The 23,991-nt window shown below is 38.8% G+C and overlaps 1 protein-coding gene across 1 annotated transcript; it reads left to right on the forward strand.

Moving 5' to 3' along the window:
* The first annotated feature begins 967 nt into the window (after positions 1-967).
* On the forward strand, positions 968-14,397 carry cep76 (centrosomal protein 76). Its single transcript, XM_023265615.3, has 13 exons — positions 968-1,217; positions 2,148-2,303; positions 2,540-2,624; positions 2,733-2,957; positions 3,046-3,231; positions 4,682-4,779; positions 4,999-5,127; positions 5,421-5,609; positions 9,378-9,544; positions 10,198-10,357; positions 10,945-11,118; positions 12,452-12,669; positions 13,972-14,397. The coding sequence occupies exons 1-13, from the start codon at positions 1,155-1,157 to the stop codon at positions 14,108-14,110; spliced, it is 1,989 nt and encodes a 662-aa protein (XP_023121383.2). The 5' UTR covers positions 968-1,154; the 3' UTR covers positions 14,111-14,397.
* The last annotated feature ends 9,594 nt before the right edge of the window (positions 14,398-23,991 follow it).

Consider the following 23,991-nt stretch of genomic DNA (forward strand, 5'->3'; position numbering starts at 1 on the left):
AATATTTTCAAAAAATGAGTAAAAATCTTCCAAAAAAAATCCTAAAAAATATCTAAAGTGATTCCATATATATCAGTAAAACTTCTAATATTTTCTTTAATAACATTTTTAACATTTCTTTTCTCCACCAAAAAATTTTCAAAAATGTTGAAAATGTGGACATCAGAAGTTTCACTGTGAAAAATTTTTTTTTTTCCCCACATTTTCAAACTTTAAAACGGGTCGATTTGACCCGCAGGACGACACGAGAGTTAAAAACATGCAGTTTTTGGTAATTGTACCCAACCAGCTGGAACAATTACGCAATGGTTCGGCATGTTTACGCAGATGCACATATCTGACGAATGCAGTCTGTAATTACATATTATTATATTATTTTTGTCAAATATTTTCTTGAAAACTGCAGAAAGAATTTTTAATGCCACTGAGAATCAAATTTAATGCTTTTTAATGCCATTTAAGGCCTTAATTTTCGCGAAATCAACTTAATGACTATTAATGCTTCTTAATGCCCTGCAGAAACCCTGTTCTTTCTAAAGGGCCATGGACATATACAGTCACATACATGCTACAAGATAGGTGAGGTTAAATCAAATCTAAATGTAAAACTATCTGAGGTGACAGTAAAACAGTAGATGGAAACATAGTTTAACATAGTTCTATTCACATCTGTGGATGAAAGCATCAAATCTGACTCAAACTACAATTTACATTATTGAGGGTCCTTTGCGGTTTGTCGCCAACCGTGACGGAATTAGGGCGACCAATAAAAGCCCTGAATGAAATTGTAAATATCTTTCAACAAAAATAAAATAATAGTATATTAAACATGCACTAGAATTAAGTATATAAACAGTGATATCGAACTCCTCATAAATAATCTAGTTTTTGGTGTGAAATATTGAGGTATTGGATTTACACGAAGGACTGTGTCAGGCACCAACGGAGACGTATTCCCGCTTGCTTTTCCGCCACAGTTTAAACTGGCAGCTGTTATGCTGTCAAGACAAGAAATTTGCTTGTGTGAGAGACGACAAACGTCTAGAACTTTTAGATATTGCCCAAACAAGAAAGTAGAGTTATTTATAGCTCTTAACAGTTCACCAACCTGGCTAGCTATTTTGTCTCGACCTGACCGGAGCTAGTCGGCTGTAATGTCTCTACCTCCAGAGAAAGCTTCCGAGCTGAAGCAAATCATTCACAACCATCTGCTCAAGGTGAGCAAGCTAGATAGCTTTTCTGTCAGGACATGGTGTAACCAATGTCCATTTGCATGCCGTAATTCCTAAGTTGTATGGTTTATTAGGTACGCATATGTTTATGACGAGGGGAAAGCTGTTGTGTCGACAATGTAAACTGCGTTTCAAAGTAAAGCCAAATGACAGCTACTTCCTTGTTGACAAAAGCACACATGAGAAATCACTTTTTACGACCTGGCGTCATTGCACCGTGTCTGTTAGTAGGCTCAGCTGGGCTAGCTATATAGTTTATTTTTAAAGCATTCGTTATTACCCACTGTAGGCCACCTAACTGTTATCCTCCTGTGGAAGCCAATGTGAGACTCCGACTGACCTCCACAGATCTGTTGGCAGATTGTACTGTAGATCACACAGTACAGCAGACTGATGTCTGCAAAGCATGTTTAGCTGTAATTTGTAGAAATAATGTATTGAAATCGTTACAAGAGGAAGGAAGTAATGAAAACCTTATTGGTGAAGCTCAGTTAACAGTTTTCTAAACCTGTGTTTCTTTGGATAAAACCTCCTATAGGTCCACTGGTGTTGAAATATCTCCTGATGGGATTACTTTCTCATTTAGATTTGCCGGGGCCTTTTCTGATTTAGTTTGAGTTTTAAGTTCCTTTGAACTGTCTTTATTTTTTTCAGTAATGTTTTTACCTTTTCCAGCACTGTGTTGATTTTTTTACATCATGTTGTCTTATTATCGGTCCTTCAGATCCTGTTGATTTCATTGTGTGTTCTATCTTGAAACACTTTGCGACTTGAATTTTGAAATGTGCTCTAAAAAAGAAAGATTATTAGCATTATTGTTGTTGTTATTCTTATTATGATTATATAACAGGCATGACTGTTGTTTAGGTGAAGAAAGAAATATCAATGTCACTTCATCCCATTTCTTGTTGTCAGATGGATATCCATGGGAAGATCCGAGAGGTGTTGGCTGAGACTGTGAGGGATGATAAAGACTCGGCTCATCGGTCTCTGTCTGAAACAGATTTCCTACATGCTCTGCAGCGCAGAGGCATCATAGATGATGTGATGAAAGACCTCCATTTTACCCAGGTGACCAACACTTTACAGGAGTGTCAGATCTATAAACTTAATGAGGCTTGTTATAGAAGTTCATTTTAATTCAGTCAGTTTAAAACTTGAGCAGACCTTTTCTAAACAGTTGATGTTATTGATAACGGCCCTTTTAATCAGTTAAGAATGCTAAGAAAACTAACATTTTATTCTTGGTATCTGCTCTGTTCACACCTATAAATTGGTAAATAATTTCTTTTTTCTGTCCTTGCTAGGAAACAGACACAAATGTAGAAACAGGATCTCCTCCAAAACCTGCTACTCACTTTATTGACAAAGATATTACTCAGCTGAAGAAAAGTAAGGAACGTCATTTAATAACCCAGACAAACTGACAGAATAGTACGGCTATATTCTATCTCCAAAAATGTGTCTATTAAGTAAAAGGCATTCTGTTATTCCTCTCAGCCAATATTGACCCATCAAGGCGGTACCTGTATCTCCAAGTGCTTGGAGGTAAGGCCTTTCTGGAGCACCTACAGGAACCGGAGCCTTTTCCTGGTCAGCTGTGTTCTACATTTACACTCTACCTACATTTCCGCAACCAGAGGTTTCGATCAAAACCTGTGCCCTGTGCCTGCGAACCTGACCTGAAGGAGGGCTTCCTCTTAGAGATCCACAAGGATGGCGTCGGTATGTCAAGCACCACTGCTGGTGTCGGTCAGAATTAACTGTTGCTACGCTGTTTAGCCTAATTTTTAATTTGCTTTTGGCTTTGCAGGAGAAGGCAGTAAGATGGCTGACGCGACTGCCATGCTGTCGATGTGTGATCCAGTTCACTTTGTGTTAATCAAGACAGACACCTCCAGTGAGACAACGCTGATCTCGTCCTACTTCCTGGACTGGAGGACAGTTCTCGCCTCACCCACTGGCAAGACGTGTTTTGCTGTAGAGCTGATGGGAGTCGGTGAGCAACAGTTATTCTGCTGATGTGATAGATATTAAAGAATTTTTATATAACCAACAATTATGAATACAGCTCATTAGTAGAGCCTAGTATCGCAGTTGTGTGTTACAGAAAATATAATGTTACAAGCAAAAAAAATGACTTTTCCTCTTTGGGGAGACTGTTAAATCTTCTTAATGAGTTGACGTACGACTTTGATTATTCACACATGCAATATTTGTAATACATTTTTAGACACCATTCAAAAAATACACTATAGTGTAAACATTTTACAATTATCATAATCTACATTGTGTGATTGTATGTACACTAGAGGATAAAGAGCTCATTTAGTTTTATTTATCATTTTCAGCTTTATCTATCATGCATTAGAAATAACATTACAAGGGACAGTCTTTTATTTAAATTATATATTTTTCATCTTAGTTGAGTAAAAGTAGCCATTCTACGAAATGATCCATTTCAAAATGCTGTGTATTGTGTCATTGGATTATAATTATTGATGCAGTTGATAATGATAAAGCTATTTCAGTGAGTTTATAAAAAGATCCTCTTGGAGCTTTCGCCCTGAGGCTTATAAAGCTTTATCTTAACCTATAATGATATGCCCTAATTTGTTAAGTTTTATTATTTATCAGACTGTGAAGTAAATACAGACCAGTGGCAAATTAATGAGAAAAACCCAAACCCTTGGCCCCTAAAGTGAAAGGATCTGGTGGCTCTGTTTTGATTTGAAGGGCTTTTTCTCTGGCATGGTCTGGATCCACTTGTCCAGTTTGAACGAAAGTCACTGCAAATGAATCCAAATTTGCTCTGAGTGATCACCGTCGTCCTATGATGAGACATTTTTATTTTGAGTGGAGCTGTCTCTTCCAGGATGATGATGCTCCCATCCTTAGGACTTAAGAGGGTCACTGAGTGGTTTGTGGACGTGAAAATAATGTTAATCACTTTATGACCTTCACAGTCACCACATATGAACCTGGCTGAACATTGAGGGGAGATTTTGGACAGTGTCATGCAGCACTCTCTACCACCAAATCAAAACACCAAATCCCTGCAGTAGAGTCACAAAGACTTAATGCCAAGACACAATGAAACTGTTCTGGTGGTATTTACAGGCCCAACACCAGACTTAGACACTTTATGTTGGTTTTTCCTTTTATTTGTCACCTGTCTATTGTAACTAAAGGGTTTGAATAAATGTAGTTGAATAAGAATTACAATATTTGCCTCTAAAATATAGTGAGATGGAAGTCTAGACTAGCAGAAAATGCCTTAGAACACAACTCAAAACCTTTAAAGCTGTAACAGAATTCCTTGTAATTGTCAGTCATTAATTTGCATGTATATGTTAAAAATACTGGTTTTATGTGTGAAAAAAACATTTTGTATTCTCCTGTCTTGTCAACTGGCAAAAGATCTCAGCAACAAGTTTGTGTGTCACCAGGAAGTGAATGCAAAGTACCAGCTGGTGTTTTGACTGTGAGCCTGGAGCTCTACCCTCCTTTAACAGAGACTCTGAGCACCGACATCGTCAGCACACAGGTTTGCACACCAGAGTTTCTTTGTCTGTCTGTCTGTTTATTTCTCTGCTTCATTATTCATGAATGAGCTCAATGTGAACTAATAGTGAATCATTACAACGGAATTCCATTAATGCTGCAGAGAATCCATCGTCCTCAAAGTGTGATCCAAAGGCAGTGCTGTAATAGAAGCATCCAAGTTCTGTTGAAGAACTGATGTCACGGTTTGATTCTCATTCAGCAATCGTTGGAGAGGCAGCGGACGGCAGAGAAGGAACGGCTCTTCCTGGTTTATGCCAAACAGTGGTGGAGGGAATTCCTGGAGATCAGACCATCACACCAGTCCAAACTGGTCAAGATCTTTGCACAGGTTTGTCTGCGTTCTACAGTAGAAGAAAACATGATAGCACAGTTTTGCTTATATTCAAAGACCTCTTTCTCTTCTTTAAAACCAGACGCGTGTCTCTTTCATTGCTGTGGAGTGAAAAGCAGAGGGTTCACATGCACTAATTAGGAAGCTTGTTAGTACAACTTAACTGCTACTGATACACCAGTTCGTGTCATTAAGGATTTAGGAAGGGGGATCTCCTGTATTCCTGACTAGTTTATCAGACTGTTTATATTATCACATTACCTCTGATTGTATGTCTGCACGCTCTGCAGGATGAAAACGGCGTCAACAGACCAGTGTGTTCCTATGTACGTGTCCTCCGGGCAGGACGCCTCCTGGAGAGCCCCCGACAGGCGGCCCGATTCGTCAGCCTGCTGGCCCATGAGAAGGCCCCAGTGGTGGGAGGAGGAGGCAAGCAGGAGCAGTGGTGCACATTAATGGCTTTCCTCTGCAGAGGGAAGGTAAGGAGAAGTTTCCGGCTGCTTGGCAACCACAGTAGGGATGGGTTCATTTTGTGAAGACAATGCACTTCCTGTGCTGCTCGATTCGTATTATTGTAGACAGAGTCAAGTTTATTGGTTTTAACACCAAAGTTCCTGTAAACTGATGCATTTTATTTTTTCTTCTAAATGACATCGGCGAATGCCACTCACCTGGCTGAGTTTTTCTCCAGCTCTCTGACAGGGTTTCTGCAGGGCATTAAAAAGCATTAATAGTCATTAAATTGATTTTGTGAAAATTAAGGCCTTAAATGGCATTAAAAATCATTAAATTCGATTCTCAGTGGCATTAAAAATTCTTTCTGCAGTTTTAAAAAAAAAATTTGATAATGATGATATCATAATATGTAATTATAGACTGCGATTCGTCAGATATGTGCATTTGCGTAAACATGCCGAAGCTTTGTGATATTTGTTACAGCCGGTCGGGTACAGTTGCCAAAAATTGCATGTTTGGAAAGTGGGCGGCAGGCTTGACCAGGTGGAGGAGAGCTGGGAAATGGGGAAACACAAATTCCAGCAAAAATGGCTAGAAAACGTGGAATTCAGAGAATGACTGCAGCCTGTGGGTGGTCAGGGGTGGTTTCCAGATTCAGAAATAATGAAATGTAGGGACAGTTTTTATATAAAAATCACCTTTTACAAAAAAAAACTAACCTGTGTAATTTGTTGAGTTCACGGTTGTGGCATTAAAATTTTTACAGTCTAGCATTAAAATGGCATTAAAAAGCATTAAATTTGACTGGCTGATTTCTGCAGAAACCGTGTCTGAGAGTTCAGACTTAACATTCAAACCCACAGTAACGTTTTATAAAACTGTTTATATTTTGAAATATAAATCCCATAGATCTAAGAATGTGGAACTTACACTATAGAAATATAGTTTAGAGCTTGAGCTACGCTTTTTCTGACAAGTCAAGTGAGATGTCTCAAGAAGTGTCTACTGTGCTATTTCGTTGTGTGATTTAGTATATTGTTTGTGACACACTGTTTTTAAGTAAGTGCAAGGCAGACATCCAAACTCTCCATTTGGCCCCTCTCATCACAAGGCTATACTTTTCTTATTACAAGTAGAATCTTTTCTTTGCCCTGTAAGACTTTGTAAACCCTTTAAAACATACTGTACAGTGCTGTAATGCTAATAAGGACGATCAATTATGAGTTTAAGAGTGGGTGATACAAACACCAAAACAGTTTCAGTTTGCCAAAACAACAAATGCATGTTTCATAATGTGGTGTGTTAAAGTTACACATATGTGTCTTCAAGGAAAACATAAAAAAAAACAACTGCTAAGGCAGGAAAATTACAAAGCTCTTTTTCAGCACAGTGCATAAGAACATGAGTTCACATCTGCAGTCAGAGATAAACTTAAATCGACAACACACTTTTGGCAGTTTGATACTACTCAATATCTTGCTTGCCATTTATATCAGGTCATACATTTTTTGCTACTCCAGACTTGCTGCCAAATTGTCCACGATGAGACACACACAACCAACCAGTCAACCAAGTTAGACAGTTTTTCTTATCTGCATGATGTGACATCAAGAGTTTTTCTAACAAGAACAAGATTGCAAGCAAAGTTAGCAGAAAATATGTGGAAAGTGAGCACAACAGCAGGAAGAACTCAGCATGATAGGACTGCTTTGGTATCAGCTTTGACACTGACCTTATTAATTGTTTGGCAGACTGACAGTACGGTTTCTGTCTCGTGATTTTGTGAGGAAAAAAAATCAAATTATTTCATCACAAGAGAGCATGGAGTCACAGTACCTTACATTAAAAATATTCCAGTAGGTTTTACCGAGATTTTAATACAGATTTTATCGAGAACTAGTATTGGATCAGTCCTCGGTATCATGAGTGAAAAGCTGGCTTTGGGCATCCCTTGTAGAAAGAACCAGAAGTCATTTAAAGTGAATTAAATGATCGCTACATTACAGAATAAACTGTGAAGATGTCATCCTCATACAACCTCTGCTGGCTCCTTCTGGCTACAATGTATGGTTCAAATCATGTCACAGCTTTCTGTTGTGTTGCCCTAAACAGTAAAGTTTTGTTCCACAGTCAGAGAGCATCACATAAACTTGGTTCAGCTGTGTTTACACTAACTCCATTTCTGAGTAAGGCTGACTGTGTCATTTCTGAGAAAGAAGGATTTGTTACATGTTGACTGACTGATGCATTTTCATCTCTCAACTAGATAGTGGGAATTTCCCAGACCACCACAGGATAAATGTTCCCTGCTTCTCCTCTGTGAGCGGCTGGCAAGACAGACACAACACAACTCTCACAAAGTGGCCCTTGTCAGCTGTGATTTATGAGTTTCATTCCAGAGAAAATTAATTTAGCCTCATCAGTCCCCAGCCTGTTCCGATGCTGCCATCCATATTAGCACTTCTGGGGAACATCTATCATTTTGACTTGCCCGTAGCCCGAGCCAGCACGCTGCAGCAGCAGTCTCAAGCTCAGCTCAGGCCTCTTTACCGGAAAAGTTGTAGGAGTGAAATAAGAGTTGCTTACTGTCATGGACAATTTGATGACTGCAAAGCTTATTTCCTCTCCAGCAGACTTTTCTTGTGTGTGTTTAACACTTCTGAGAAAGGCTAACAGTGCAGCAAGAACAGGATATTGTATTCCGTTTAAACAGACTGTTGCAGTGACATGATGAATTAGACAAGGATGGTGTGAAAACGGCATTCATTCTGCCAGAATATGAGAATGGAATAAGTCACATACAGTCATAGTATAAATGATGAATTTGTCCCAATAGAGAGGTCAAACTTACAAATATTCATATAACAGCTTTTACAGATTTTTTTGGGAGATTCCATTGTGTAATAAACAATGGAAATGAAGAAGCCAGCTGTCATACATCAAGAAAGCTCGGGCTGAATTGGGATTGCAATAAAATATTTTAATTGTGAAGTAATATTTTCAGGAGAACTGATTTTAAAATCATGAGAATTATGCAGTAATATGTTGAGGTTAAAACTAATATTTCAAGAATAAAGTTGTATAAATTTTTCAGGATAGAAATTGCAATATTTCGAGGATAAAGTCATATTATTTCATGAATTAAAAACATACTAATTTGGAAATACAGTTACAATAATTCAGTATTAAAGTTAAAAAATAATCATTTGACAGAATTTGTGAAGAATTTATTTTATAGCCAAAATATTTTAAAGCCAAAAAAGTATCAATGTACGGGAATAAAGTTGTAATGGCTTGACAATAAAGTTGTAATATCTTGAGAATAAAGTTATATTATTTTGGTAATAAAATTGTAGTATTTCTTGAGTAAAGTCATAATCTTTCAGGAATTAAGCCATAATGTTTCAAGATATGAATTCTCTAATTCTTTGTCATTCATTTTTTTCACTCTACACAGCCCCCAAGAACAACATAGAAGTTAATTCTTCAGCTTTGGCACCTGAGTATGTAACAAAATATAGGTCCAGTCGCTTATTTTTGACATTTCATCTACATCTAATTATACTTTGAGAGTGGAGCTCACTAGAGACCATGTGTTTCGACAAATCAACCAGAGCTTGAAGATCTGTTGTAACTTTGTTGCTCTAAAGAGGCATGTGGCTTAAAGTGAACCACAAACAATCCTGTTGCTCTTAATATACAACAAACACTTGACTAACATGTTGTCAGTATTATAAATTTCACTTATCACTCTCCCCAGTAGGTCCGATCTCACTGTCTGTCCTCCCCAGGGTGACTGTGAGGACCACGCCACCCTGCTGTGCAGCCTCCTGCTGGGCTTTGGCCTGGATACATATGTGTGTGTGGGCACCAAAGCCAAAGGAGTTCCACATGCCTGGGTCCTGACCCGCGGTACTGACGGGAGCATCACCTTTTGGGAGAGCCTGACAGCACACAGGTTCATTTGTGTTCTTATTTTTGTATGCCTAATAAGTATAACACACACACTGCTTGAAAATTTTCAGGATCAAACTACAACTTCCACAATGGTACTCTAAATAGTAATATATTGAACATAGAGGGGAACACATCCTGTTTTATCTTTGGATTGGACACTTTAAAGGTTCCAAAAGAAGGAAAAATTATATTTCAGAAGAAAGTACTTTCTTAGAAAACCCTCTACAATTTGATATATTTTTGGTTGTTTTTCAACTTCCAAATCATCTAAGAATCCATTCAGCTACAATGAGCTCTTTGTTTTTGTATCAGATATTTCAGAATATCTCTGAATCCCTTAAAGGGATTTCAATGAAATTAGGCGTCAAGGCTTTGACCCAAGAACCAATTGATTACATTTTAGTGTTTTTCCATCGCTTCCAAACCACGAAGCCCAGCTTGATTTATCACTAGATGGAATAAATGTCCTCACAGTGGCATTCTGAAAGGGTATGTGAATAATATTTAACTTTATTTTACATCTACGGTATATAATTGTTACAAGATCATTTCAAGTTCTGCATTATGTGCCATGTTAATCGTGCCAAACAACAAATCAATGTTTGTAATGGAACTGATATGGAGTTTCTGTATTTTATAAACATGTGTGGTCAGATACCTGCACCGGGCCATAGATCCAGATGCCCCACCGCTGGCTCCTACGCCCAAACCCTCATCCCCCTACCGTACTGTGGGCTGTGTTTTCAACCACCAGACCTTCCTGGCCAACTGCCAGCCCTCTGATGCTGTGGAGCTCTGTGTCTTTGACTTCCAGGTAGAAGCGTAATGTACCTCATAGTTTCCTTCACTGCAGTCACAGGATGACTAAGGTGATTACTGTCAGCCTTATTAAATAAGTGTCACTTATATTTCACGGTCCATTGCTGCATTTTTTTAAAAATTATTAGGACTCTTTATTATTGGAGGAGTGCTCTGACATATCATTACACTGTTCACATTTGTTTTGGAATTGTGTTCACATTCAGTGTTTGCTGAAATGAGATTCAGTATGGAAATCATCATTTAAGCTGCATATCAGATTGGCCGGCGAAGGAAATCTAATCAAATAAATAGTGATGATTTTAAGTCAGACAGAGGGCAAAGGTAGCCCGAAGCAGAGAGCTGTGGACTCGGAGCTCGCTGGGTGATTGCCATCTTCAATCGCTGGACCAGCAGCCAGTTTGTGGAGAGGGAAATTGAATGTCTAACAGTTTCATTCATCAGCAGCCCTTGTCCTGTCATGTTGCCCTAAAGCAAGGCACAAAGCTCCTAGTGGACACAGAGGAGCTGGCCCAAGTGAGTGGAAAAAATAAACCAAAATGACAGCATCACCTAAATGCCACTGTGTGTTTTTCCCGTCAGAATCAATCACGGTGGAAAGTGATGAGTGAGGAGGCTCTGAAGTCTGTTTGTGCCCCAGGCTCCACCACCTCTCTGCCCCCTCTGCCCCCTCTCTGTGCCCCATCTCTGGATCCTGCTGCTGCCAGCAACCACCTGGAGCTGGAGATGCGTTACCTGGTGTCAGAGCACAGGAAGGTACAACAAAATGCTGGACGGGATGTGGCTGCTTGAGTGTTGGGCATTTTAAGATAATGGTTGAAAACAAAACCTGCTGAGAGGATGGTGACAAGTGGCAACTATACATTCCTGCCTATCTGCTTCTATACACATTTTTAATTTTCACACACACAAAAAATCTCAATAAATAAAATACCACCAAAGTTTAGTAAATAAAGTAAATAAATCATGATGTACATGAGGCATGTGACTTGACTTGAATTTGATTTATGGTTCTACAGAAGAGATGAAAAATGTCAGATCACTACAATGTAACCTTCCTCAAAACACACAGGTTCATATATAATCTTTTTTATATACTTAATAAGTCATGTAACACACACACACACCGCTTGAAACTTTATGGGATCAAGCTATAACTTCTATAGTGGTACTCTCAAAATAGTAACATATTGAGCATAAAGGGGAATGTATCCTGCTCATAGTTTTGGATTGGACAGATTTACTGTTCCAAAAGAAGAAAAGGAATATTTCAGAAAACAATATTTTCCTAGAAAACTCTCAACATCATCTTATAAACTATTTAGCTACAGTGAGCTTTTTGTTTTTGCCTCAGGTACCTCATTAGACACTCTGTGTGTTTGTCAGCAGGATATCTCAGAATCCCTTTAAGGGATTTCCATGAAATTTCCAGACTTTGACCCAAAAACCAATTCATTATTGTTTATGCACGTTTTTCCATTTTCACACACACTAATAAACTAATTGGAAACACTGAAAATACTAAACAAAATACCACCAAAGTTTAGTAAATAACATAAATGAATCATGATGTATATGAGGCATGTGGCTTAAATGTGATCTATGGTCCCACAGAACACATAAAACAGCAGATCTAACAAACATCTAACACACTAATATATTTGTGCTTTGACTGTAATTATGAACTGTAATGTACAATAACATGGACTAATTCTTACTAAGTAAATTATTTTCTACTGTAGATTTTGGTTATAATTTGCACTTGAAAGGAAACTTCACTAATAGACCAAATATCCCAATGTTTCTGAATGTTATGAGCTAAAAGTGAGCAGTTTATATTGTCAAAATGCAATAGTACTATATTCTGTGTACTATATTATGAATTGCATTTGACAAACACATTCTACAAAATAGATGAGTGTGAGCAAGTGTAGCTATTTAATGCCAGGAAAATCAGAAAATCTGTTTGTGTGTGCTTTTAATGAACTGACTCTTTCAAGTGCTGTTAACCAAAGAGTCCATAGTTCAGTGTTGTGTCTTAACATATAATTAAGAACTACTGAGCTCTGAGGGGTTCTGTCTCCTCCAGGATCTGGATCTAGTGACAGTGTGGGACGACCACCTGTCCTACCTGCTGTCCTCGGCCCTGTCAGCCTATGAGCTGGAGCGCTGTACCGGCGTCTCCTGCGGCAACGAGGAGTTCCAGGACGCAGTGAGGAGGGCCGTACCAGATGGACACACTTTCAAAGGCTTTCCTATACACTTCCTGCACCGCAATGCTCGTAGAGCCTTTGCCACCTGCCTCAGGTGAGACACGGTTTTAAACACAGTTTGAGTGGTGGGGTTTGAAAATCCCAGATGCTCAGGCAGTGAACTTCATGGTGGCTGTTTGAGGGTTCTTACGTTCCACTGAATACCATTATACTTGATGCAGCTTTTGGTTTGTTTGTTTTGTATCGTCCATGTCAAATAAAGAAGGCTGCAAGTCATGTTCCTTAAAACAACAACTGAACATTTATGAAAGAACAGTGGAAGTAGAATGTGGAACTTGTTGAACCCCACTCAGGTGATGGTGAAATGGAGAGCAGTGAGTGAAGCTGTGCAAAAATATCAACAAATTCTGGAAGGCAGTTGGTGCTTAGTGCCGTGATTGAAGCCTAAGGCATCATGGTAAAACCACCACTTTGCCCAAATTTGCAAATTGCTTCAGGCTTATGGCAGCAGATCTGGACCAGCAGCAACGTAGCATCATCGATTCCTGAACTCTGAGGAGAACATCCCCACAGAGACCAACAAATATGTCAGTTTTATATACAGGGTGCCCCTAAAGTCTGGACACATGGGTAGAAATACATATTTTCAAGAAATTACATTTTTAACAACATTTTATTCCATATATTAACTTTTAATATATTGAATGTAATATATATTCAATAATTAATCAAATATACACTACCAGTCACAAGTTTGGACACACCTTCTTGTTGAGTGGTTTTTATTTCATTATTTTCTCCATTGTAGATTAATACTGAAGACATCTAAACTATAAAAGAATACATATGGAATTATGTTGTAAACAAAAAGGTGTTCATCTTCAGTATTAATCTACAATATAGAAAATAATACAAATAAATAATAACATTAAATGAGAAGGTGTGTCCAAACTTTTGACTGGTAGTGTATATTTGATATAAGAGCCATATTTAATCTGTGGAGGCAAAAAAATTATAGTTAATGAGATTTCCTATGTGTCCAGACTTTAGGGACAGTCTGTAGCCAAACAGTGATAGCCTCATTCCATCTACATGAACCAGCAGGAAATAAATGCATGTTCACACATCTGCTCTCAGCATCATTACGAGTCTCTTTGTTAGAACATGACAGAGTTAAACACACAGTGTTCTGCTGTGTCCTGAGCTGGCAAGTTAACTTAGTTTGAAAACTACCTCAGAGCTCAGAGCATCCCTCTCCTGTCTCCATCGTAGATAGCTGCATAGTTTATCTCTTCATGTTTCTAAACACATAGCCCTCTGTGTCCTCTGTCTTAGTGTTTTTAAGGGGCAGTACTTTGTGTTTCATGGTCTGTATTTCTTGCTGTTTTACATGCAGGTCTCCATTCTGTGAGGAGATAGTGTGTTGTCGTGGCGACCACGTGAGGCTGGCGGTCCGTGTTCGGGTGTTTGTGTACCCTGAGAACGCATGTGCAGTGTGGCTAATGTTTGCATGTAAATACCGCTCTGTGCTCTGACCAACACAAAGGTGGTGTCCAAAAACAATCCAGAAACTACCAGCTTGTGTTGCAGACTGACCCCAGACAATGTTTTATACCTGCAGAATGAACCCTTACAGGTTTGTGCATTGCTATAAAAACAGCTGGAGACACCCTGAGACTAAATCACGTTTAATTTGTACAGTTGTACAGAAGTGTTTGGGGCTCTCCTCTGATGCCTTTATTTTGTAGTCCACTGGACTCATCATTTGTACAGACAGTTGCACTATTTATTCTTGCAAATAAACAGATTTTTGTTCATCTTATTGTGCATTTTCTAGAAGGCTTATTGAAGACATATTCAAGTAGATTACACATGTGCTTTTTTGTTGTCATAAATGTTAACCAGATTGTTTTTAGTTGCATGAAATACTATTAATTTAGGTTTTAATTGTTAAAAAACTCTCAATAATTCTGGAAAATTTGGTGCATATCACAGTGTTTTGCAATTGCTTTTTCTTTTTTTCCACTTTAAGTAATTAATTATCACAGATGGGAAACTTGACTTGCAGTCAGAGCCACAAAGCAAATGTACAAGGTTTTTACATCCCAGCTTCAAGGTGAACACCCAGGATTACAGTCACCAACACAATATCTGACCAAATGTGTAGTACAGTCACATCGCTCCTTCTTTTTCTGAGTTATAGCACTGAAAACTGATCAGAAAGGAGTTTTTGAAGAACATTAGGATGTCACACTGAGGTTCACTTTTGCCTTTTTTAGTTGTGAGACATTTATGCCAAATGTGCCACATGAATTCTTAAGTTAGCATTTCTTAGGTGTGTGTGTGTGTGTGATTTCACGTTGACCTCTGACCACAAAGATTTAATCCGTTCATACTTGTGCTGAAGCGAGTGTTTCAGCCAAATTTGAAGAAATTCCCTAAAGGCGTTTCTGAGATCTCGTGTTCACCAAATGGGAAACCTAATGACTGCAGCCCTGCAGCATGGAGGCAGAATGAAGCAGCTTTATCACATTAGATTAAACAGCATGCAGAAGGTGCATCAGGGCATCAGCATTTTATGTTTTATATTTAATTATCATTTAACCAAATGGTCACAAATTTGCATCTCAGCTGTATGTTGTGGTCATTTCCTGATATACAACGCAGGTATACTGATATACAAATAACAATTAGCAATGACTGAATCCAAACAGAACCTTAAACTTAATAGTTCTGTAAATATATACAGTGAACTTTAGAATAAATTTGACATCTGTACAAGACAGGATAAGGACTGGTAATCTCTCACTGTCAGTTTACTGTTTCCATTCTGTGCCTAACAAAGTTTCCTTTAATTCAAAACAACTGAAATTACAGGCATCTAATTCAGCAGTGGGTATTGTGATGATTACTGTAAGATAGAATATTATAAGCTACAGTAACATTAATGGTGGGAACTGGAACCCAAACTAAATTTGTTTTTGCATTTTAACAGTGATCAAAAAGGGTAAAAAAAAAAAACAAAACGCCTTTTTTTCTCTCTCTTTTTCCCTTACTGCTATAAATTAGAAATGTGTAGTACTGGCAGAGAGGAAATTAGCAATTCTGCCTAAACCTAGCTTAATAATGTCAAAATAAGGGCGTTCACAGTTTTTCTCTTTGCATTGAGAGTTTTTTCAAATGGAAATTCTTGTGTAAAATGAACAGTATATGAGGATGTAATACATGTTCCCAGCACTAGATGGTGTGTTAAGACAAATGTTGGCATGCTGGATCCAGCTGTGGCTCCCTGTTCAGTACAGCAGGCCTGTCGCTTAAAGCTCTTAGCAGCATTTTAGATTAGAGACGTGACTTAAGTCGTTTAACGGTTCTATTTCAACATTTCTCTCTTGTACAAAATGCATAAAATTAAATTCAACCAAAAGAAATGTTTTGTTTTTCACTTCAAAAATGCAGAATTTATCAAATTCATTATAGGAAAAACTGAAGAATATTATTTAATTCCATTCATGTTGCAAAATCCTAAAAATATTTGTTAGTTTTTGTGCAGAAGCAAAAGCCACAATAATGATTTTATTCTGACTTGAGAGCTTTTGAAACCCCACAGGCAAATGCTGACTTCTAATTTGAGACCGACTGATTGTGAAATTGCAGACAGGGTGAAGTGAGAGTTTTTGTGCGGTTAGGAGAAGTCAGCTCAGAAAGTTTTGGTCTGATTGAAGTGTCCTATTAATTGACACACAGAGGGTAGTTTTGTTGTTATGGAGCGCTTTGCTTTGCTCCTTTGTTTTTCCGCCCTCCCCTCAGTTCCACTACTGTGCAGGGCTGTTTTGGAGTTGAATCGTGGAGGGGAATCGTTGACACGTCAGCCCAAACTTTGACAAGAAGCCTGTGAGGATGGCCAATTAATTCGATTTTTCCAGTATCTAATTTGCAATTCTGCATTTGCCCTAGAGTTGTTGAACACAAGGATCAGGAGGGAGGCTGAAAGAGCGAAATAGAGAGCTAATGAATAATTCCTCCCTTTTTCTGAATGTCACACACACACACACACACACGCTTGAAATCATCTCCACTCCACTCATTACTGTACAACACAGGAAGAATGTACAGCAAAGGAAATGTTTGATGCTGGGAACTCAGGTATGTTTTCAGCCCATATTAAACAGCAGCACTCAGGTGTAATTGACTAATAGGTCCTGTGGGACAGCAGCCACTCTATAAAACAGGAAGAGGAGAGAAGGGATGTTGGTTTCTAGCAAAACTGAGCATAACAAAATCATCAGTCACACCTTGCATCTCAGCACTCCTGCTGACAGACAGTGTTTGCTTTAAGGTGAGACTTTCAGTTTGAACATTTCTCTAAAAACTTGTCACTGTATGTGTTGGTTCCACCTTTTGTACCAAGTCTCACATGTAAATTAAAATATTTGACAGGAATATTAACTGATTTTGTGGAATGACTCAAAAATCACATTGACCTATGAATGACTTTGTAGTCCATATTTTAATAATGGTAAGATGACGGTAGAAGAAACCTGCAGGTGGAAACTGTACCTGTCAGTTTGAATTGTCAGGCACACACTTTCTTTTTCACACATCTCACACATTTCAAACATCCTGCTCTTCTGAGGAGGCACAAGCTGATAATGAGTATCTTCCATTCGTAGATATTTCACCTGCACTTAATAGGTGTTGTCAATAACCGCATCATCAGGCGTTATAATGGTGTTGATTGGGAGAAATATATTGTACCTTGCAGACATCTTTAGCACATTACTGTTTATTATGCCTGGCAGTCAAATAGGAATTTATTGAGAAAAGATACTTAAAAATATTTTTGAAAGATCTGATAAATTTAAAATGATTAATTTGGAAAGCATCTTAAGGTATTAATGTGATTTATCACATATTAACAGAAGTTTAAACTAGTAATCTGTCAGCAGTTACATGTTTCATGTTCTAAACGTGAGGATTCTGGTTAGGTTTGGTTTGGTTTGCTTTGTCTTCTGGAAATTAAAAGTTGGTAAACCCTTCTTCTTTATCAGATTTTGTTTTTATTTATAATAAAAATATTTTTAGATACATAGAGCAACAATGGCAGCTTGTAAGCTGTTAGGCTCACCACAACTAAAATATCACATACAACTTACCAGAGGATGAATCTGAGTTGCATGACTGACATTTTTAGTTTCTAGCACAATGCCTCTATAACTCGGGATGGATTGTCATTCAATTTGGCAAAGATATCCACGTCCTCCTTCACAATAAATTGGAAATGCTTTACTGATCTTTTTTTATTTTAGTGCCATCACCAGCTTAGTATTTGAATAATTCCAAAATTTCCTTCAACTAATGCTGACTAAAATGAACTTCACTCACATCCTCTGCAGCTGTATTTTATGTTTAGTGCTGATTCAAAAATGTTAGCAAGCTCACATGTCAAACTAAGATGGGAAACATGGTATATATTACACCAGATAAATCAGCATTATAATGTGATAATGTCTCAATCAGTCGCAAAACCTGCAGTTCCTCAAATGGCCTCTTGAGACTGGCTTGAAAAGCAAGTGAATCCCTATAAACCCCCATGTTAAAATGCTCAACATTGCAGCAGAGATAAGAAAAGCACTCAGAGAGCGCAGTACTCCGCTAAGGCTGCTCAGTCGTATGATTATTGACGGTGAAAATCTTTTCAAAAATTCATGGTCCGCGGTGGTGGATTTGTAGTAGGATCACAATCACGTGATCATCAGCAGGCAGATGACGCAGAGTTCACTTGTTGTCATGGTTACAGTGATGACGTGCTGCTATCTGGCAATGATACAGAAATCTTTAAAAAATCCATGGATCCAGACTATAAGCTGCATCACTACCAAAATCTAATCACTTGGTCCTTGTGTCATTTCTGACCTTCCTTGAAAATTTCATCCAAATCCATTAATCTGTTTTTGAGTAATGTTGCTAACAGACAGACAGACGGACAGACAAACCAAACAGACAAATCGTCACATTCCTTGGCAGAGTAAAAAACATTTCCACAGTCTGGTATGAAAAAGTCTTACATCTCTTGAACTAATTTTCCTATTTAAGACAACTGCACAGGGGTTACATTTCTTATAGAACTCACCTGTTTAAATTTTTGGCCCACTTCAGCTCCACTTCCACTCCACTGCTTTGCTCCTGTTAGGTTAGCTGGGAGTCAGGCACTGAGCAGGAGTCACCACACTGAGTTTCAAACCTGCTGCTCAGGAAAACTACAGGTCACACCTAGGAGCGTTCGTCCGTCTTTATATGCACTCTGTGATTTTTGCGTGGTGGCCTGAACATTTAGCTTAAAGCGTGACTGCGCAACTTTAGTCGAAATGTGGCAGCAGATGACAGCTATGGGACAATGCTGAATGCAAAGTACTGCTGTGACTGCAACTGGAGATAACTGAGCACATGCTACAGTATATTCCCTGTATGGTAGCATTTATGTTATTTGTTATCATTAGCTAACATGAGTTGACTTAAGCTGATGGTCAAATCAGAGCAGTATAACCTCTGGCAGAAAAACCCCAGAGTGTGTACTTCAAATGCTCATTTGTGACAGAGGGAATGCCTTTATTCTGCTATTTAAGGTTACACAGTGTCAGTTTAAATGTTGCCTTACCTGAGGCCAAATTAACAAGTAGGCAAAGTGACCTCCATCTGCTGAAGCTGTTTTAAACAAGTTAGGGTATCCATAGTCAAATAGTTCATTTCAGCAGTTAAAAATTAAGAGTTGAAAAGTTGAAAAAAAAATGGAAAAACTGGTAAAAATTTACATTTAATATGATAGAAGAGGCGAGTTTTTGCCTTGTCTTGTGTCAGTTGGAGAGTACTGGTTTCTGGTTGACTGAGGAAAAGATGAAATGTGCAGCTCAGCGATAAATATTTGACCTTGGCATCCTTACAATTTGAATCTGGCCCTACTTACAGTACATAATGCCACTCAGAACTGCAGACATAGCGGTAAACAGTAAGTTTTGCCAACCGTTCAATATAAACCCAGATTTTTTTACTAATACAAAACATCCAAAAGATAAGATGAGATAAGATAAGATAAGATAAGATAAGATAAGATAAGATAAGATAAGATAAGATAAGATAAGATAAGATAAGATAAGATAAGATAAGATAAGATAAGATAAGATAAACTTTATTGATCCCACAGTGGGGAAAATTCACCGTTACAGAAGCTCCAAGGAGGAAAAATAGTATAAAGGCAGTACAGAATAAATAGAAACACACAGTGCAAAAACGCAGAGAACATTATATACACAGAAGATTTTTTTTTTTTTTTTTTTAAGAAGACTATTTACATGAGGTTGAAACAGTTATTGCACATAAGTGGTATGTATATGTGAGGGGAAAAGTGTAGCAATAACAGAGGTAAAAGATAACATACAGCTGTGTCACAGGCTGTTTCAGTCAAAGAAAGGACATCTGCACTGAGCATCCAAACCAGAAACACTACATACCTACTACCAGTATATTACTACCAGTACTTTGTCCTCTCTACACACAGAGCTCAGGTGTATCTGAACTTTAGGGTCCCAACGCTGGTCTCCTAGTTGCAAAACCACCTCATTATTTTGTTGTCGCAAGATGAACCTAATTCAATGTACAGGCCTTGGGCTCTGTTCGTGTTTGTCAAGTAAATGAGAAGACTAATGGCGCATCTCCTTATCATTGGTGTTTTTCAATTGTGGTAATACATCTAGTGACAGACTGATGTCTCAACTAATTACCGTATTTTAGCCATTAAAAAAAGAAGTGTTTAGATGTTGAGCTTGGCAGTGATTTTACTGTGTGCGTGTGTGTGTGTGTGTGTGTGTGTGTGTGTGTGTGTGTGTGTGTGTGTGTGTGTGTGTGTGTGTGTGTGTGTCTGTGTCTGTGTGTGTGTGTCTGTGTGCGTGTGTCTGTGTGTGTGTGTGTGCTCATGTTACCATTTTCCATGTTTGATAGACACGGGTGCTAATTATTTCAAAATATTTAAATATCAGAATGGATGTTACTGTTGTGACAGGAATTGTAAGAACCACATATTCCTTGTTTTACCTCCAGATATGGAGATTACATGATTATTAAAAAATTACATTTTGATTATGTGCACTTTTTTCTTCTTCTGGAGACACCCACACTCATGCTGTGTCTACATAAATGACTTGGAGCTAATAGTAGTCATTAGGGTGTACCTGTAACCCCGTATCTGTTCCATTATTATATTCCTCAGAATATTTCCCTCCACCCATGCCACAGTCTCCGCGCCTCTCGCTCTCTTGTCTTATTTCTATTTTTGAAATGTAAAAATTCCTGCAGGGGGTAAAAGAAAGAGAGAGAGCGAGGAGCACTGGGCATTGGAGAGAAATGTGTTGCATGGCCTGGAGCCTAACGAGTAATAAAGTCATTAATTCAGCTGATTAAGTTGGCCTTTGGGTTAAAGAAAAATCATATCCGTCTCCCTTTGAGATGTGACTGGGGAAGCACAGAAGAGGGAGAAGCCAGCTAATTAGTGGTGGAAAACAGGAGGGGGGGCAAAGAGGGAGATGGGAGATGGAGGGAGAGGCAGAAAGAAAAAGAAACTGTGTGTGTGTGTGATAGGGAGGAGGAGGGGGAGGGCAGATAGGTGTTTCGACTGAACTACTAATGAGGCATGTTTGGGGTGAGGGAGTGACAAGCTCATCAAAACGCCCGCTTGCCAAGGAAGCCATTCCTCTCAAAGAGTTTGCCCGGCTACCTTTGAGCCCGACACCGCCACTTAATGATGTGAAACAAAAGAGAGAGGGAGAAGTTGGGGTGAAATGTCAGTTTGCTTGCAGTTTAATGAGCTTGTTGTTGCATGCAGAAGAAGAAAGCTCAGGGAAAAGAGCAACAGGAGATGCAGGCAGAATCCACCGCGCCCTCATCCCCCTCATCCCCCTCATCTCCCTCATCTCCCTCATCCCCCTCTTCCCCCTCATCCTCCTCATCCTCCTCATCTCCCTCATCCCCCTCATCCCCCTCATCCCCCTCATCCTCCTCATCTCCCTCATCTCCCTCATCCCCCTCTTTCCCCTCATCCTCCTCATCCTCCTCATCCCCCTCATCCCCCTCTTCCCCCTCATCCTCCTCATCCCCCTCATCCCCCTCATCTCCCTCATCCCCCTCTTCCCCCTCATCCTCCTCATCCTCCTCATCCTCCTCATCTCCCTCATCCCCCTCTTCCCCCTCATCCCCCTCATCCCCCTCATCCTCCTCATCCCCCTCATCCCCCTCATCCCCCTCATCCTCCTCATCCCCCTCATCCCCCTCATCTCTGAGTGATGACGACATGAACTTAGAAAACTTCAGTATGAAAAACAGTATTCAAATTTTAATCTCAATGTGATACATTTCTTCATGGTCGAATAATAAACAGATATTAGTTATTAGATTAAATTGTAATTAAAATGGGAGTATGTGTTTTATCTTGATCCCTCTCTTTATCTGTGAATTTGTATTTTATGTGGACCCAAGTTATGTAAACTGGTTATAAACGTTAGATGATTATTCATAGGTTTCCAACAGAAAAGGCACAGAAACCAAACAATCAAATCGCTTTACATGCAAATAGTCTGTGTGTGTGTGTGTGTGTGTGTGTGTGTGTGTGTGTGTGTGTGTGTGTGTGTGTGTGTGTGTGTGTGTGTGTGTGTGTGTGTGTGTGTGCATATGTATGGTGAAACAACATTCTTTATAATTGTGAGCTGCTGTATTTTTTTGTTTTACTATTCTTTGTACGGTCTGTGTTATATTTAAGGAAGTTTAGACCTGAATGTCAGGCAGATTGATTAGGTTAAGGTTCCTATCTTTAAATCCGGACCTGCAAGATCAGTATGGGTGAGAAAAGCAAAGGACTGCAGCTTTTTGGTTTCAGATGGATCTAAAGTTCTGTTTATCAGGACGTGAGCCAACAGCTCTAAGCTATCAGACTAGAGAGTCAACAGTAAGTCTAACAATCCTGAAATTTAGTGGTCAAAAAAATATTGCCATGAAAATATAGATAAATTACAACTCATTTCCATCTTCTTTCCCAGCATTTCCTATCAACAGAATTGCCATCATCAGAAAACATTAGTCTGCAAACAACACAAGATCTCCAAACAGCCAAAGAAAACCCACCAGAAGTCGGATGTCCTGCTCTGTAACTCAGGTAAGGCTTCTAAACTTCAACTTCTGCACTGTGTCCTTCCCCAAAATAACAGCCAACACAATAACCAATACAGAAATAGAAAATTCTATACTTCTAATGGGATTAATGTCTAAAACATGAAACAAAGTCCCTTTTGTGCAGCCTTCTTTTCTGTCAGCTGAGTGAACTACAGGCTGTTCGTTAGTGCTTGTTTGTGCGAAAGCAGGATGAAAAAATCCTTTCTTTATTTTTTCACTTAGGCTTTAAAATGAACTGTAAAACAAAAAAGCACTCAGAGAGCGCAGTGCTCCACCAAGACTGCTCAGTCGTATCATTTCCGATGGCTGAAATCTTGAAAAAAAATTGTTGCAGAAACCACAGTAATATAAAATGTGTCCATTTAATATAGATGTACCCACAAACAAAATGACCTTGTGCTGAGCACAGGCGTGTGTTATACATGTGTCTAAATATGTAGCAGGCAGTGGGAATTGATGGGACTCAGAAACACCCCCACAATTTAATTGATTGTTCCTTGTATCATTCACAATGGATACGTCTCGATATGTCCACAGCAGTGGATTTGTAGTAGGATCACAATCATGTGATGTCAGCAGTCAGCTGACGTAGTGTTCACTTGTTGTCATGGTTACAGTGATGCCGGTCCGCTATTTCACAATGATACAGACATATTTAACAAATCCGTGGATCCAGACTATAAATCGCATCACTGAGAAAAATCTAATGAGGTGGTCCTTGTGTCATTTCTGACCTTCCCCGAAAATTCCATCCAAATTCGTTTTTGAATAATGTTGCTAACAGACAGACAAACAGACGGACAAACACATGCCAATCGTTACGTAACTCCGCCATTCCTTTTTCGGAGTAATAAAAAGTACAGCACAGATTAGGGCCAACTAGTGCCAGCATTTAACAGATAAAAAGACTACAGTGAGCGAATATCACTGAATACAATCTAGCTCCTAAACACAACAGAAAATAACAACAATACAGTACAAAGCCAAAATAACAGACATCAAGCTCAACTAATGAATGAAATAAAACAGGAAGAGCTCCCAGCATTATATTCCTGACTAAATAACGGGAACGAGAATATTTCCCCCTGGATGATTAAACCAGCGTATACATGCCTAAAGGAACATCTCTGCACACAAACAATATTCCCATTACGTCTGTAGATAGCTGCTGCATCTCTGTTACACAAAAACCCATCACCATTTT

Source organism: Amphiprion ocellaris, chromosome 9 (assembly GCF_022539595.1).
Source record: "Amphiprion ocellaris isolate individual 3 ecotype Okinawa chromosome 9, ASM2253959v1, whole genome shotgun sequence".
Taxonomy (NCBI): Eukaryota; Metazoa; Chordata; class Actinopteri; family Pomacentridae; genus Amphiprion; species Amphiprion ocellaris.